General features: G+C 42.4%; 1 protein-coding gene across 1 annotated transcript in view; it reads right to left on the reverse strand.

Annotated features, from left to right (window-relative positions):
* uba1 (ubiquitin-like modifier activating enzyme 1) overlaps nt 1-15,766 on the reverse strand; it is a 276,198-nt gene that overhangs the window by 18,949 nt on the left and 241,483 nt on the right. Inside the window, exon 23 of the mRNA XM_043708625.1 lies at nt 3,168-3,269. Within this exon, the coding sequence (XP_043564560.1) occupies nt 3,168-3,269 (102 nt within the window). The remainder of the gene's footprint in view (nt 1-3,167; nt 3,270-15,766) is intronic.

Consider the following 15,766-nt stretch of genomic DNA (forward strand, 5'->3'; position numbering starts at 1 on the left):
CACAGGCAGAGTGAAGCCACTCTGATTCACTGGCAGTCCCAGCAGTGACAGAGCTCAGTAGTGTTACACAATCTGATGCAGGATGAAGACACCAAAGGATTCCAGGATCTAGGTAAATTATGAGGCATTATAGAATATAATCCCTTCAATGTGGAAACAGGCCATTTGGCCCAGCAAGTCCACACCAACTTTCCAAAGAGCATCCCACCCAGACTCATCCTCCTACACTATCCCTGTACCCCTGCATTTCCCCTGGCTAACCCATCTAGCCTGCACATCCCTGGACACCATAGCATGGCCAATCCACCTAACCTGCATGTCTTGGGAGGAAACCCGGAGCACCTGCACGAAACACTCGCAGGCACGGAGAGAATATGCAAACCCCACACAGACAGTCGCCTGAGGCTGGAATTGAACCCAGGTCCCTGGTGCTGGGAGGCAGCAATACTAACCACTGAGACACCATGCCACATTGGGTGTTGAGGGTTTTGTCTCCTTAGGGAGGGGTGTGTGAATGGGGAAGCGGGATTAGTTTTAGATTGTATGAGGATTGGAGGAGACTCCCTTCTGTGTGGGTGGTCCCAATATGCAAAATTTGTACCCATACTTCCTCCTGCCAGCCAACGTATGTGAGGTAACACCTGAGGATATTTGAACTTTTAACAATCCAGAAAATCACCAATTCTCACAAGGTAGCTATTGTTGGAGTCCATATGTTCCTCCCTTTGTGAACATATAGACTTTCCTATATTGATCAGATAATCATTTCACTTTTTGCTCATTCTATCACTGAAGGACTTGTTTGAAGACATCCAATGGCTGGTCATTTTTGCTTTGCAATCTATCTTCAGCAACAATATCATTGACAAGGTAGGACTTGAACACGACCCAGATGAGAAGACTACTTTTTTATAATGCAGACCAATGCTTGATTATAAATAGTGGATGTGTAATAAGTCTGTTGTCATGTTTCGTGGGGCGACGCTGTGAAATCCTGATCTTCTGATGCTGTACAAAAATGTTTCTCTCCATAAAGCTGGTACACCATTTAGGGCTGGCTTTGAAATTGGCAGTGACTCACAGAGTCATCAAGCTATACAACATGGAAACAGAGCCTTCGGTCCAACTGGTCCATGCCGATCAGATATCCTAAATAAATCTAGTCCCATTTGCTAGCACTTGGCCCATATCCCTGTAAACCCTTCCCACTAATATACCAGATGCCTGTTAAATGTCGTGATTGTACCAGCCTCCACCACTTCCTCTGGCAGCTCATCCATACACACACCACCCTCCGTGTGAAAAAAGTTGCCCCTTAGGTCCCTTTTAGATCCTTCCCCTCTCACCTTAAACCTATGCCCTCTTGTTCTGGACACTCCCTGTTCTTGCTTCTCCCAGGCTGAAGATCCAGGTTGATCTTCATGAAACTGAGAAGCCAATCTGGTGATTTTTATCAATTCACTTTGCAACTTTATTTTCCAATTGTGATCATGCACACCAGACATTCCCGGGTTTGCATGTTTATTCTTATTCGCATGCTCAAGCTGTGCAGAAAGCTTCTTAATAATCTCTAACACTCTTCCCTGAAAACTTGAATGCTGTACTGGATGCCCAATTAATTGCTTTCTACGCAATTTCAATGACTTTAGGTTTGAACTGGGCTGTGTATCCACTGGAACCTTGTTGCTATATTTGGGGGACAAGATTGAAGGGAATGCAGCATACACCACTGATGAGGAAGCTCTGACATTGCACGCTGATGTGCACAGACATGAGTTGAACAGCCAACTTCACAGTAATGTTGTCCTAAGTTTCTATTGAAGAGATTTGTATAGTACAAGTTTGACTTCAGGTAAGTGCAAAGAGTTTGGACTTTCTGTCGAAACTTCAGGGATTAACCTATAAGAAGGCATATGAAAAATGAATAATAGTTTTGCCAAAAGTTGGAGTGGACATTTGCATGATATCAATCTGATTTGATTTGATTTATTGTCATTTGTATTTATTACAAGAAAGGTGAAAGATGGTAATTAGTATTACCACTCTCCACTGCCATATTAAAACACAGAAAATAAACCAAGATGCAGAAAAACAGAACAATAAAACTCGTAGTCTTGTCTCAACAAAGTTAGGTGGGCTTTGGAACATTGCTCATTTGATAATTATGTTGACAGCTGTATATTATTTCCAGCCTCACTAAAATATTTAACATGTTATCCAAGTGCAGTGGCCTACGCCTTGTTTTACCCCTGGTCACTTCAGAGTTTTTATCTAACATCATAAGCCCTGACAGATCACTGCCCACATTGTTTGGCTCTGTGTTATGGTTCATTGCAGTTTCGCTTCATGTTTGGACCACACAGAAACATGGTTTCTTATTAAAGCTAAATCATAGAGATGCTTGCACATGTTATCATAGTCTCACTGTCTTATTAGAGAGAGAGAGTTGACTGCAAGTTTAACTTGAGGGTCACTATATCTCAGGTGTGGAGTGAGATTAGAAGGCAGAACCTTCCTGGTAACGTCAGCTGGAATTAAACTCATACTGTTTTGCTATTACTGTGCATTGGAAACCTGCTGTCCAGGCAACTGAGCTAACCTACCCACAGCCCTGACTCAAGCAGTGGTTAAGGAACAACAAAAAAACAAATCAGAAATGAAATCTTCTTCATGAGAAAGAGCTCAAAACCTGTCAGGCAAAATGCATAACTGCCATAGACTGCTCATCTGTGGACCTGATGGGTTCTGAAATGGAGTCCTTATAAAGGTTCATAAAATCATGCAGGGCATAGATAAGACGAATAGCAAAGGTCTTTTCCCTAGGGAAGTCTAAAGCTAGAGGGCATAACTTTAAGGCGAGAGGGGAAAGATTTAAAATAGACCTGAGGGGCAATACTTTCAAACAGAGGGTGGTGAGTTTATGGAATGAACTGCCAGAGGAAGTGGTAGTTGCAGGTACAGTTTCAATATTTAAAAGATATTTGGACAGGTACGTGAATGGGGAAGGTTTGGAGGGAAATGGGCCAAATGCAGGTAAATGGGACTAGATTAGTTTACGATATCTTGTTGGCATGGATGAGTGGGACCAAGATGTCTGTTTCCGTGCTGTATGATTCTATGTCTCAAAGACTTACGACCCAAAGGAGTAGACAGGAAGTTGTCGTTACCTTAAAGTAATCTAGGAATTCTGCCATTGTCATCTCTTCACCATTTGGTTTAATGCCTTGGACATCTATGTGATCCCACAATGTCCATTCTTTATCACGATACTGCAACATTAAAAGGACAGAGTTAGTCACATTGTCACCATGGATAGTTGTATAAGACTAGGATCTGTGATAGTCTCAAGGTGTCTACCAAGAGTCATCACAGAACATTTACAAAGAAAAGACAGGTTGTTGTAGGGATGTCTTACTGCAGTTATACAAGGCCTTGGTGAGACCTCACCTGGAATACTGCATGTAGTTTTGGCCTCCCTATCGAAGAGAGACTATACATGCCATAAAGAAAGTGTAACTGAGGTTCACTAGGACAACACCGGGGATGTCAGGACTCTCCTATGAGAGATTAGTTTGACTGGGCCTGTATTTCCTAGAGTCTAGGAGGATGAGAGGAGATTGACTGAAATAGATACAATTTTAACAGATCTGGGCAGACTAGATGCAGGGAGAATATTTTCCCGAGTTGGGGAGTCTAGAATCAGGGGACACCATCTCAGTACATGGGGTAGACCAGTTAGGATTGAATTAAGAAAAACATTCTTCACTCAAAGGCTAGTGAAGCTGTGGAATTCTCTACCAGTGAAGGTTGTGAAGACCATGTCATTGAATATATTCAGGAAAGAAATCGATACATGTAAAGGCATCAAGGGGTATAGGGAGAAAGAAGGATTTATGGAATTTATAGAATTGTTATGGTGTAGAAGGAGGCCATTTAGCCCATTGAGCCTGGACTAGCTCATTAATTGAACACCAGGTGCCAATCTCCTACTTTTCCCACATACCCTTGCACATTAGTTTTATCCAAAATTATCCAATGCCCTTTTGAATGCCTCCACTACACTTCTAGCCAGTTCATTCCACACCCAAACAACCCACTGGGTAAAAAAAAAAGGGTTTCCTCACATCACTGTTGCATCTTTTGTGCATCACCTTAAATCTATGACCACTAACCTAGAAAAAGTATCATTGCTTGTTATGAAATCCAATCTGGCTCAATAATGTCCTTTAGGAGAGGACATCCAGGCAGATCTTTATTAATTTAGCTCATTTTCCAACAGCAGTTGTGGGATTTGAATCAAAGAATCTAACCCTGTGACATTACCACTATACCATTGTCCCCGTCCCAATTAAGACACTACCTTGGGATCTTTTACATTCACCCTCAAAGGACAGATAGGGCCTCAGTTTTATGTTTTGATCCAAAATATGTACGTCCAGTAGCACAGCACGCCTGGTGTACAGGACTTCTGCATGGTGAAGGGTGGGTTTGTATTTTGCACCCAGGTTCCAGAGGTGGGAGCTGGACCCACGACCACTTGAATGATGCAGGGGATGTTACAAGTATCAATGGCATGGGAGAGTGGTATTCAATGAGTTGACAAGTTGTTGGAAGGCCAGGAAAGCAATATGGCATTGAGGTAGAGGATCGGCCACCATCCTAATGAATGGTAGAGCAAGTTTGTAGGACTGGATGGCCTACTTTTACTTCTTGGATCTTTGTAACCACAAATCAGCTGCTCACAGCCCATAACAAAAACAAAATAAGCTTTGGTTGGTGGGTGGGGAGGGGTGGATGTTGGGGGTTGGTGGGTATGGGTGTGGATATACCCATAATACTGTTTGGAAAGAGCTTCAATTCAGGATGGTGAGTGGTTTACATGGGTGCTGATCTTCCCATGCATCTACAACCCTGGTCTTTCTGGATGGTACAGGCCCTGGATTTGGAAGGTGCTGGAGAAGGTGAACTAAGACTTATTTTAAAAAAAAATGCGCTTTCACAGGGGAGGGAAACCATGTGACTTTAGGTTTGAATGTTGAATGTTGACACGCGATTTGAGAATGATTGCTCATCAAAAATCACGTAATAGTTATTTTGATTATAATAATTGCCTAAGTTCACATTAAGTAAGCAAAACAAAAACAATAATAAATATAGCTGTTCAATTATACAATTCTTTTTGTTTTGGGGGTTTGTGGAATTTTAGAAGCTGGGGTTCCAGACGTAGAAAAGTTGAGAAGCACTGAGTTAAAGAGCTCCAAGTTTGTATTTGTGCTTGTGTGTTTTGTGAAGGGGACAGAGATGATTCGTACTTTCCTCCTTGTTTATATGCATCTGTTTGCACATGTACATTGGAGACAGATACTCTGTACGCAATTTAGCCTGAGGGCAAGACTGAACTTTACTTGTTTACTTACGAAAATAAAAGCTAAAATTTCTTCAAATTTACTTAGACTTCAGACTGTATGCTTAATATTTACATTCCATGGCAGAGCGACTAAAGCTGAGACAGAGACCATTCGGACAGTTGAATTTGTACTAGCTCCCTGAAAATTGCACCGTGTCACAAACACAACTCACCAGAAAACAAAAGATTTTATGTTAAAACATTATCTGAGCCAATGACTGGAAAAACCGTGGAGTGAAACAATGGGTGACATCACTTACAGAAAGTCCCCGAAGGGAGTCCCATTGTTTTCAAATCAATAGCAGAACCTTTTAACATAGAAAAGAACCGCTTCACAGAGGAAAGCTAATGCTGAGCTGACTCTACAGTTATGGCACCGTAGCAGTCCTCTATATTTGGGACTCCATGAAAAAACTAAATTCACCATAGTTCTACCGGACCATAGGGCTGCTCTCTCATTAGAGAGAATGGGTATATGAATAGGAAGGGTTTAAATGGATATGGGTCAAATGCTGGCAAATGGGACTAGAATATTTTTGGATATCTGGTTGGCGTGGACGAGTTGGGCTAAAGGGTCTCTTTTCCATGCTGTACATCTTTATGGCTCTAAACAACTGGTGGTAGTTTAACCTATGGATCACCACATCTTAGGCGAAGGGAGAAGTTGGAAAGGAGAGTTATTCATGGTCAACTCAGCTGGTGTGGGAATTGAACCCACACTGTTGGCTTCACTGTTGGGACCACATTTCACAAAGCAGCCCTTATTTCACAACAGCAGCTACAGAATACTCAACTTTAGCTTTTGAGTGATGGCATTACTGGCAAAGACAGTGGCCAAAGGGCTCCTTCTATGTTGTATGACTCTATGTCAGCATTTATTGCCCATCCCCATTTGCCCTTGGTCTGATTGGCTGTCCAGGTATTTTCACAGCACTGTGAAGAACGAACCTTGTTGCTGTGGGTCTGGAGTCTTACATAGGCCAGACCAGGTAAGGACAGCAGATTGTCTTCTCTAAAGGATATTAGTGAAGCAGATGCATTTTCACAGCAATCAAAAATGGGTTCACAACCACAATTAATGAGAATATCTTGCAAATTTATTAATTCATTGAATTTAAACTACTTCAGCTGTTGTGGTGGAATTTGAACCCATTTGAACTCATACAGTTCCAAAACAAGGATATCATCACCTTTAAATAAATCTAATTCACAGAAATTTTCACATTTGGAGAAAAAAAATTCAAATTAAAAAAATTGATTTGTGCCTTGAATTTTGTAGAATTATGCTATTTACAGTATAGATGGAGGCCATTCAACCCATCATGTCTATACCGGCTTCCAAAAGACCTACCCAGCTAATCCCACTCTCCAGTTTATAGCCCTCGAAATTCATCCCTTCCATATATATATTCAGCTCTCTTTTGAAACTTCCAATGGAATCTGCCTCCATCACTCTCCCAGTGTACGAGAAGTGTCTAATATATTGTCCCATTTCTGAAAAATCTCAACAAGGAAATTAGTAGCAGGAGCTGTCTGGGAGTGGTAGAGATTGGGGAGTGAGGTGCTCATCTGTTCAGCCACAGTGGGTACAGGGTTCAATCAAGACTCTCTGTGACTTACAATAGATATAGACTTCAAATTAAAACTGTCTCAAAAAACTGGGCTTGTTCAAAACATTTTCAATGAGCCTGGGAGTCATCACTGACCAGAAATTGAATTAGAGTCTAGATTAGAGTGGTGCTGGAAAAGCACAGCAGGTCAGGCAGCATCCGAGAAGCAGGAAAATTGATGTTTCGGGCAAAAGCTCTTTATTCCTATCTGCTCCACCCTCCCCTCCGACCTGCCACCTTTACCCCCACCTCCATTTACCTATCACACTGTCAGCTACCTTCTCCCCAGCCCCACCCCCTTCCCATTTATCTCTCCACCCCTGAGGCTCTCAGCCTCATTCCTGATGAAGGGCTTTTGCCCGAAACATCTATTTTCCTGCTCCTTGGATGCTGCCTGATCTGCTGTGCTTTTCTGATCTCCAGCATCTGCAGTCCTCACTTTCACCCAGAAATTGAATTAGACTAGCCATAAAAACACAGTGGCTACAAAAGTAGTTCAGAGACTAGGAATACTAAAGTGATTAACTCATCTCCTGACTCCCCAAAGCCTGTCTACCACTGACAAGACGCAAATCAGGAGTGCGATGGAATATTCCCCACCTGCCTGGATGAGTGCAGCTCCAACAACACTCAAGAACTTGACACTATCCAGGACAAAGCAGGCCCCTTGACTGGTGCTGCATCACAAGCATCCACCCCTCTACCACCAACACTCAATATCAGCAGCATGTACTATCTACAGAAATTCATCAAGGCTCCCCTGACTGCACCTTCCCAACCCACAAGCACTTCCATCTCGAAGAGTACTGACAACAGATACATGGAAACATCACGATCTGCAAGCTCCCTTCAAGCCACTTACCATCCTGACTTGGAAAAATATCACCGTTCCTTCAGTGTTGCTGGGTCAAAATCTTGTGATTTCGTCCCTCAGGGCACTATGGGTCTACTTACAGCACATGGACTGCAGTGGGTACTGGAAGGCAGCTCACTACCAGCTTCTCAAGGGCAACTAGGGACGGGCAACAAATGCTGGCCCCATCAACGAAGCCACTTCCCATGAATTAATTTTTTAAAACTGTTAACATTTTAGTACTCACACAGCCTAATTTATAGTTTGTAACCAAAAAAAACAATAAAAATCAGTAGTCGTGACTAAGTTCCAAGGTGAAAATGATTGCAATCTGGTTTTAAGGTTCAATCCCTTTGGCTCACCCCACCCTTACAGTCTCCCATCCCACTTCCCCTAATTCTGAGCTACATCAAAATGCCTCTACAACACAAGAAAAAAAATGACTGAACTTGTTAAATTATGAAACACGTATATATCCACATACATCTCCCTATATATAATAAGAGGTAAACCTTCTTTCCTTAGGTTACAGAAGTGAGCACTAATGACTAGAATCCGCAGCTTTGGAAACTACAGCAAGCTCTGGGGTCAGCAGTTTACCACTGCAGTCTCCAATTGGAAACAGTTTTTAAGAGACAAATAACTGGTGTGATTGATGCATTTGGCTGTGATATCAGTACAGCAGCTATTAATCCATTTTCCTCCTATAAACCTGATATAATACAAATGGTTTGTTCTAATTTCCCTTTATTCAAACCATATATGCATAGTTTCGGGTGTCATGTGTTCTCCCTCTCCACACACATGTACTCCCTATCTGTACAGGTATCCGTTCCATCCTCTCAACTCTTTGTACAGGATGAAAAAAAAAGAACACTATTAAGCTGCATAAATCTCCCAGCTCATATTAATGTCTTAAGCTCCCCGCCCCATTATTTCATCGGTCTCTCTGTCACATTTTCTTGGCACATCTGGCTAAGTTCATGCATCTTTTCCAAAAGTAATGGAGTGCGCGTTTGTGGGGTGGAGGGGGGGGCGGGGGGGTCTCACCCACAGCTGCTCCATCTCTTCCCAGCCCGTTTCCTGTCTCCATCAATCCACATGTGAAGTGGGGGAGGAAAAGGAGAGAGCTGAGAGCGGAAATGCTGCCACAGGCTGATGTGAGCCAACAGCCCAGGCTGGTCTGATCATTCCACAGGCCAGTTTAATGTCACACATACTGCAGGAATAAGAGCAACCAAATAATAGCAAGCAGGTTGCTAATGAGGAACACATTTCAGGAGCAGTCCCTCTCAGTCTCTGTTCACTATTTGCAAGTTAACAGCTAAAGTGGGGCAATTGCCACAGGTTCGGCTTCTCATTGAAGATTGTGCTTTTATAAGTCAAAACATGATCTGTCGGTGCTAAACACAGCCTGCAGACGATAAAATTAATTTAGCCTGCTATTTGGTGGGTCTGCTAAATGAAAAATTGAACCTCCTCAGAAATGAAAGGAGTAAGCTAAAATAGAGATTGCACTATCTGGAATGATACAGTACCTCGAAGCAGAAAAATCTAAAACAAAATAATTAACTCTTTAAGGGGAAGATTCACTTACTTTGAATAAAAATTCAGTTTGGTTAGAAAGTACTTCATCTGTTGACACTGAGAAACTGGATGTGACACAGCTGATAACAGATACATTCCGAAAGGGGTTGGGGTTGACTTGAGAACACGACGTGTACCAATGTCATTTGGACTAAATGTTCAATTATTTTTCCAATGCATTTGGTGTTTTTACGACTGTTTTAATTAAGCCCAGCTCACCTGGACTCCCATCCGGTGAGGATTGAGAATTTGCAGTGCCAGAGGTTAGAGTCCATTTCTTATAGAGGGTTTCCTATTTCTCCCCACCTCCCCCCGCCTCCACCCCCCACCCAGGCTGCAGTTTTAACTGCTCACATTTAATCCCTGTTTAATCTGTGATTACCTCAAACACTCCAAAGCATCACTGCATCAGCCATTGCCTGATCTTTCAAAAAGACTGGAGATTATAGTATCAATGTTATTCAGAATCTTGTCCTAACTTGTGTGAGCCTACAGCCAGCACACTTCAGTTCAAGCCATGCGCTCGCAAGAGTGGATGCGTCCTTTTGGATAAGGGTGGCTCCAAATGAGGTGGCATTAAACATGTCTCACAATAGGAAATTCATCATAATAGGACGTGGTGATTTGAATTATATTTCAGGAAGCATCAGACTTGGGTGTGGGGCTTCCTGGAGAAATTAGGATCTCCTTTACAAGGCTGTGGATCCGATAATGGGAGAGAGGATCCCTCAAAACTTTGACTATGCAAAAAAAATTAAATTATTATCTCTGATGCAACAGAGGAACTGACTCATGTCAGAAAATAATCCTTGCAAAATTCAATTCTTATTGTATGAGTTAACAAAAGACTGCTTTGTGCCTAGATTTTTGTTTTAAATTTGTTTACAGGATGTTTCTGGCTAAGCTAGTCTCATTTCCCAGATAGTTAGGAATCAGCCAGCACATTGCTGTGGGTCTGAAATTCAGGTAAGGACAGCAGATTTCTTTCCTTGATGGACATTAGTGAACCAGACAGGTTATTAACCACAATCACCATTAGGTTCATTTTTTTTTAAATTCCAGACTTTTATTGAATACAGTTCAGAGTCTTGTTTTGAACTGAATTCGATATTAATCTTGGGTTCAATTTTCATTATAGGCCATGGTTCAAGCCCCTATTCTCAGCATATTAGCCTGGGGTAAAAACAATGACTGCAGATGCTGGAAACCAGATTCTAGATCAGTGGTGCTGGAAGAGCACAGCAATTCAGGCAGCATCCGAGGACAGGCAAAATCGACGTTTCGGGCAAAAGCCCTTCATCAGGAATGATGAAGGGCTTTTGCCCGAAACGTCGATTTTGCCTGTCCTCGGATGCTGCCTGAATTGCTGTGCTCTTCCAGCACCACTGATCTAGAATATTAGCCTGGGGACCTGGATTACTTGTGTGTGACACACCTAATGAATAACGGAGAAGTGAATATGCTCCTGGCCCATATCCCTTCAAGCCTTTCCTATTCATGTACTTATCCAAATGTCTTTTAAACGTCACAATTGTCCACCACTTCCTCAGGAAGTTCATTCAAAATGTGAACCACCCTCTGTAAAAAGTCTGCCCCTTGTGTCTTGTTTAAATCTCTCTCCTCTCAACTTAAAATGTGTCCCCTAGTCTTGGAATCCCTCATCCTAAGGAAAAGACAACTATCATTAACTCTATCTATCCCCCCCATTATTTTATAAACATCTATAAAAGGTCACCTTTCAACTTCCTATGCTCCAGTGAAAAAAGTCCCAGCCTATCCAGCCTTTATTTATAACTCAAACCTTCCATACTTGGCAACATCCTGGCAAATCTCTTCGGAACCATCTCCAGCTTAATAATATCCATCCTATAATTGGGTGATCAGAACTGGACACAGTATTCCAAAAGAGGCCTCACCAATGTCCTTTACAACCTCAACATGACTACCCAACTCCTAGACTCAAAGAACTGAGCAATGAAGGCAAGTCTTTTTAAACATCCTGTCTATATGTAATGCAAACTTCAAAGAAATATGTATCCCTACATTCCCTACAGGGTGGCAAGGTGGTTCAGTGGTTAGCACTGCTAAGGCATAACACCAGGGACTTGGGTTCGATTCCAGTGTCAGATGACTGTCTGTGTGGAGTTGTGCACATTCTCCTTCTGTCTGTGTGGGTTTCCTCCAGGTGCTCCGGTTTCCTCCCACAGTCCAAAGATGTGCAGATTAGGTGGATTAGCCATGCTAAATTTTCCACAGTGTTCAGGGGTGCGTAGGTTAGGTGCATTGGTCTGGGGTAAATATAGGGTAGGGGAATGGGTCTGGGTGGGTTACTCTCCGGAGGGTTGGTGTGGACTTGGGCCGAAGGGCCTGTTTCCACACTGTAGGGATTCTATATTTTATATATAATCCCTCTGTTCTACAACACTAGCCAAGGCCCTACCATTAATTGTATAAGCACAACCCCTTGTGTATTACACCAAATTGCAATAGCTTGCATTTATCCAGATTGAACTCCATCTGCCATTTTTCAGCCCATTGACCCATTTGTAAAAACGTCTTCACTGTCTACTATGCCAACAATATTAGTGCTGTCTGCAAATTTACTAACCATGCCTTCTGTACTCTCACCCAAAATATTTTATATAAATGACAAACAAAAACGGACCCAGAACTGATCCCTGTGGAACACCATGTTTCCAGGCATATTACAATACCCTTTGGTACAATATATAATCACACATGATCTATTACAGATTTTATTACCTTTCTGTGGATTTTCCAAGAAGCTAAATTCCAGTTTCAAATGATAGGTATGAATTCATTAAGTTCTGGATCTTAAGGAAGAAATGTAGCAAACTGAGTCCATTAATTGGCTTTGAAGCATCACTACATGGTTCAAGCTTGCATCAAGGCAAGAGGCTAAACATTAAACAAAGTTCTGATGGAGGGTAACTGGACCTGAAACATTTACTCTGCTTTCTCTCCACTGGTACTGCCAGGTTGGTTGAATTTTCCCAGCAATTTCTGTGTTTGTTTGAGGCTAAACATTAGCCTCTTTTAAAAGGAGTTAGTTTGCCAGCTATTGCTCAATTGGTCACCTTGGATTCGGAAGGTTCAATGTTTCAAGTTCCACTCCAGAACTTGAGCACAATAAAAATATCGAAGCTGCCATGTTAGTGCAGCATTGAGGGAGTGCTGCACAGTTAGGAATGCTGCCTTTTGAATAACATGTTAAACTGAGGCCATGTCTGTTCTCACAGATCCCATGGTGTGAATTCGAAGAAAGACCATTGGCTGTTATCCCTCATGCCTGTTTTCTATCTACAGTATGCTGTTACTTAACCTGACTCCTCATACTCTGAATTCTTTCCTAATCAACCTGTTCAGAAATGTTAGGAATACACCTCTGGAGCAGATATGACTTGAACCCAGATCTCCTGCTTCGAAGGTAGGGATATTACCATTCCACCACAAAAGCTCCTGTTTGCCCTTATGTGCTGCTCAATATTTATCCATCAATCAATAACACTGAGTCAGATTATCTGGTCAGTACCACGTTGCTGCCTGTGGGAGCTTGCTGTATGCAGCTTGGTCAGCTTGTTATCTACACCACAGGAAGAACTACACTTCAAAAGTACAGCATTGGCTTCAAAGCACTTTGAGATATATGGTGGTCTTGAAAAGTGCAATGTAAAAGCAAGTCTTTTTTTTGAAAGTTCTATTAGAATGAAAGCTTGTTGCATACACAAATGTGCAACTGAATGGGCAGAATCTTACAGGGGCCTCAACTACAGGTGATCTGGAGAGAAAAGTGGCAGAATCACATGAGGTGGCTGGCAAAGCCAGTCTCAATACTGGGAGCAGGTTGTTGCAAGGTTGAGTTAAGTCCCAGTTGAGGTGACATTCTCAGTTGGGAGCAGAGAGTTGCCTATTAAGCGGGGATTATTGGTTGTAATTGACCTTATCAGCTGCAAACCTTATCTCATTAATACGTCGTGAGCAAACCAGACACCGGGCAATTTTGACATGGAAGTCAGAACTGGGAAGTTAAAAATCACACAACACTAGGTTATAGTCCAACGGGTTTATTTGGGAGCGTTAGCTTTTGGAGCGCTGCTCCTGTCCAACACTGGCACCTCCAAATCAGAACTGGGAAACAGTATCTCATGGCACAGACCGCGGGCACCAGCCACATGTACCCTTCATCCATGGACTCTCACAATCCTTACAGCATCTTTGCAATGCACTTGCAAGATGCTTAGGAAGTCGGGAGTGTATTGCTGGAAAAGCACAGGTCTGGCAGCATCTGAGGAACAGGAGAGTCAACTTTTCGAGCATAAGCCCTTCCAAAATGTTGATTCTCCTGCTCCTTGGATGCTGCCTGATCTGCTGTGCTTTCCTAGCAAAACATGCTCAACTCTGATCTCCAGCATCTGCAGTCCTCACTTTCTCCTAGATGCTTAGGAAGCATATTCTTTCATTGCAGAGCACACTGGCCGCATCCCAGTGCCAGGAACCTGGGTTTGGTTCCAGTAAGAGGAAAAAAGACATGCAGGGCAAAATCTTTCGGATAACCTCAGAGCACTAGGGACTTGGGTTCGATTCTACCCTCAGGTGTCTGTGTGGAGTTTGCACATTCTCTGCATGAGTTTCCTCTGGGTTCTCCAGTTTCCTCCCACCGTCCAAAGATGTACAGGTTAGCTGCATTGGCTATGCTAAATAGCCTTATTGTGTGCAGGCTCGGTGGATTAGCCATGGGAAATGTGGGGTTACAGAGATATTGTAGAAGTGGGATGCTCTTCAGAGGGTTGGTATGGACTCGATGGGCCGAATGGTCTGTTTCCACACTAGAGAGACTTTACGTTTAGTGATTCTGAATACCGCAGATTTGGTAATGTTCGACTCCAGGGGAAGTGCAAAGGCTGAGATCTATATTCGAAGTAACCTGTTCCAATGCCCAGAGGGGATGAGACAAATGACACGAGTGAGCAAGTTTAGTTTCTTATCCTGATGATTGTATGCTTACTCATTGAACCTCAGTGCAGGAGACTGACATCCCCTGCCAATTACTAGCCTATAGTTTATGCAATTTCCTGCCTATGACTAAAACAAATAAATACATGGCTTTTTTGAAAAGAAAGTCAGGGTTTAATCTCCACACCATCATTTCACAGGACAGTGGTGCCAAATTAGGTTCTAATTAATGTGAGGAGCACAGTCTGGTCCTGCTGTGGTGCCCCTTGGATATCCTGAGGTGACCCTATGGGATACAGAGACCCAACAAACTCCTCTCTCACAACCCAGCAACAAGCCAGTTAATTAAGGCAAATTAAAAGGAAAGAAAGAGAAAAAAAAGAATTGACTTATTCGAGGGTCGCCAAGAATTTGGACACGTTGCGTCTAGTGGTTTCTGCAATGAAAGAGTCTCTGTCAGCTCTTATGCATAGATAAAGAGCTCGACACATAACCGAGATGATCATGCAAAAAAGGGAGGAAGGATGGTCTAATGTACTGGGCACAAGTACAGGGCTTTGCACAACACTTTTATTATATATTTCCCTTAATGTCATCCTGTTCTACAGTCAGATGCTCTGAGGGCTCTTTAGAACAGCCACCCCTATGACCTTCCTGGTGACATTATAATAAACTCTCTCTTCCAGCCGCCATGCATGAAGCGATAATCAACAAGCAATTACTTCTCCAAAAAAACACTCAATTCAAACCATCAAATGACCAGAGAAAGCCAGCATTCTGCCAAAGAAATGAGTAAGACATTTCAGCATCAATGGGCACTTTGTCTGAGAATGTGGCAGCTACTGTGCATTCCTGAAACAGGAAAAGGTTTGACCCACGAGTAAAGCAAGGAGTGTGCCCTGTGGTTTGTGCTTTAACAGTAGACATTTCTGCAGATCATCCCAGCTGCTGAAAACTAATTTTTGTGTTTGGTGACTGGATGGAGTAGTACTGTGCAGAAGTGATCGACTCATTCCCCCCCTACCATCAAGTCCTTATTGTAAAGTGTGCATCAAGGTGTATTTGTCTCCTCCTGCTCAGTTCTGATCAGTTCAATAGATACACAGTTACTTGGAACATTATATTAACAGGGAGCAAAGGCAAATCCAGTAAGTGTTATTCGAACATAAACATCAATGGAAATGGGACAGATTCAAAGTCTCCTTATTATAAGACGAATTACGCCCCTGTTTCCAAATTGATTGTATTTATATTTCGTACATGAAATTAAAATGAACAGTGATTAGAAAATGTGATTTAAAGATAACACAGTGTCATCAAGGCAGGGTGACAACT

Source organism: Chiloscyllium plagiosum, chromosome 18 (genome assembly GCF_004010195.1).
Source record: "Chiloscyllium plagiosum isolate BGI_BamShark_2017 chromosome 18, ASM401019v2, whole genome shotgun sequence".
Lineage (NCBI taxonomy): Eukaryota > Metazoa > Chordata > Chondrichthyes > Orectolobiformes > Hemiscylliidae > Chiloscyllium > Chiloscyllium plagiosum.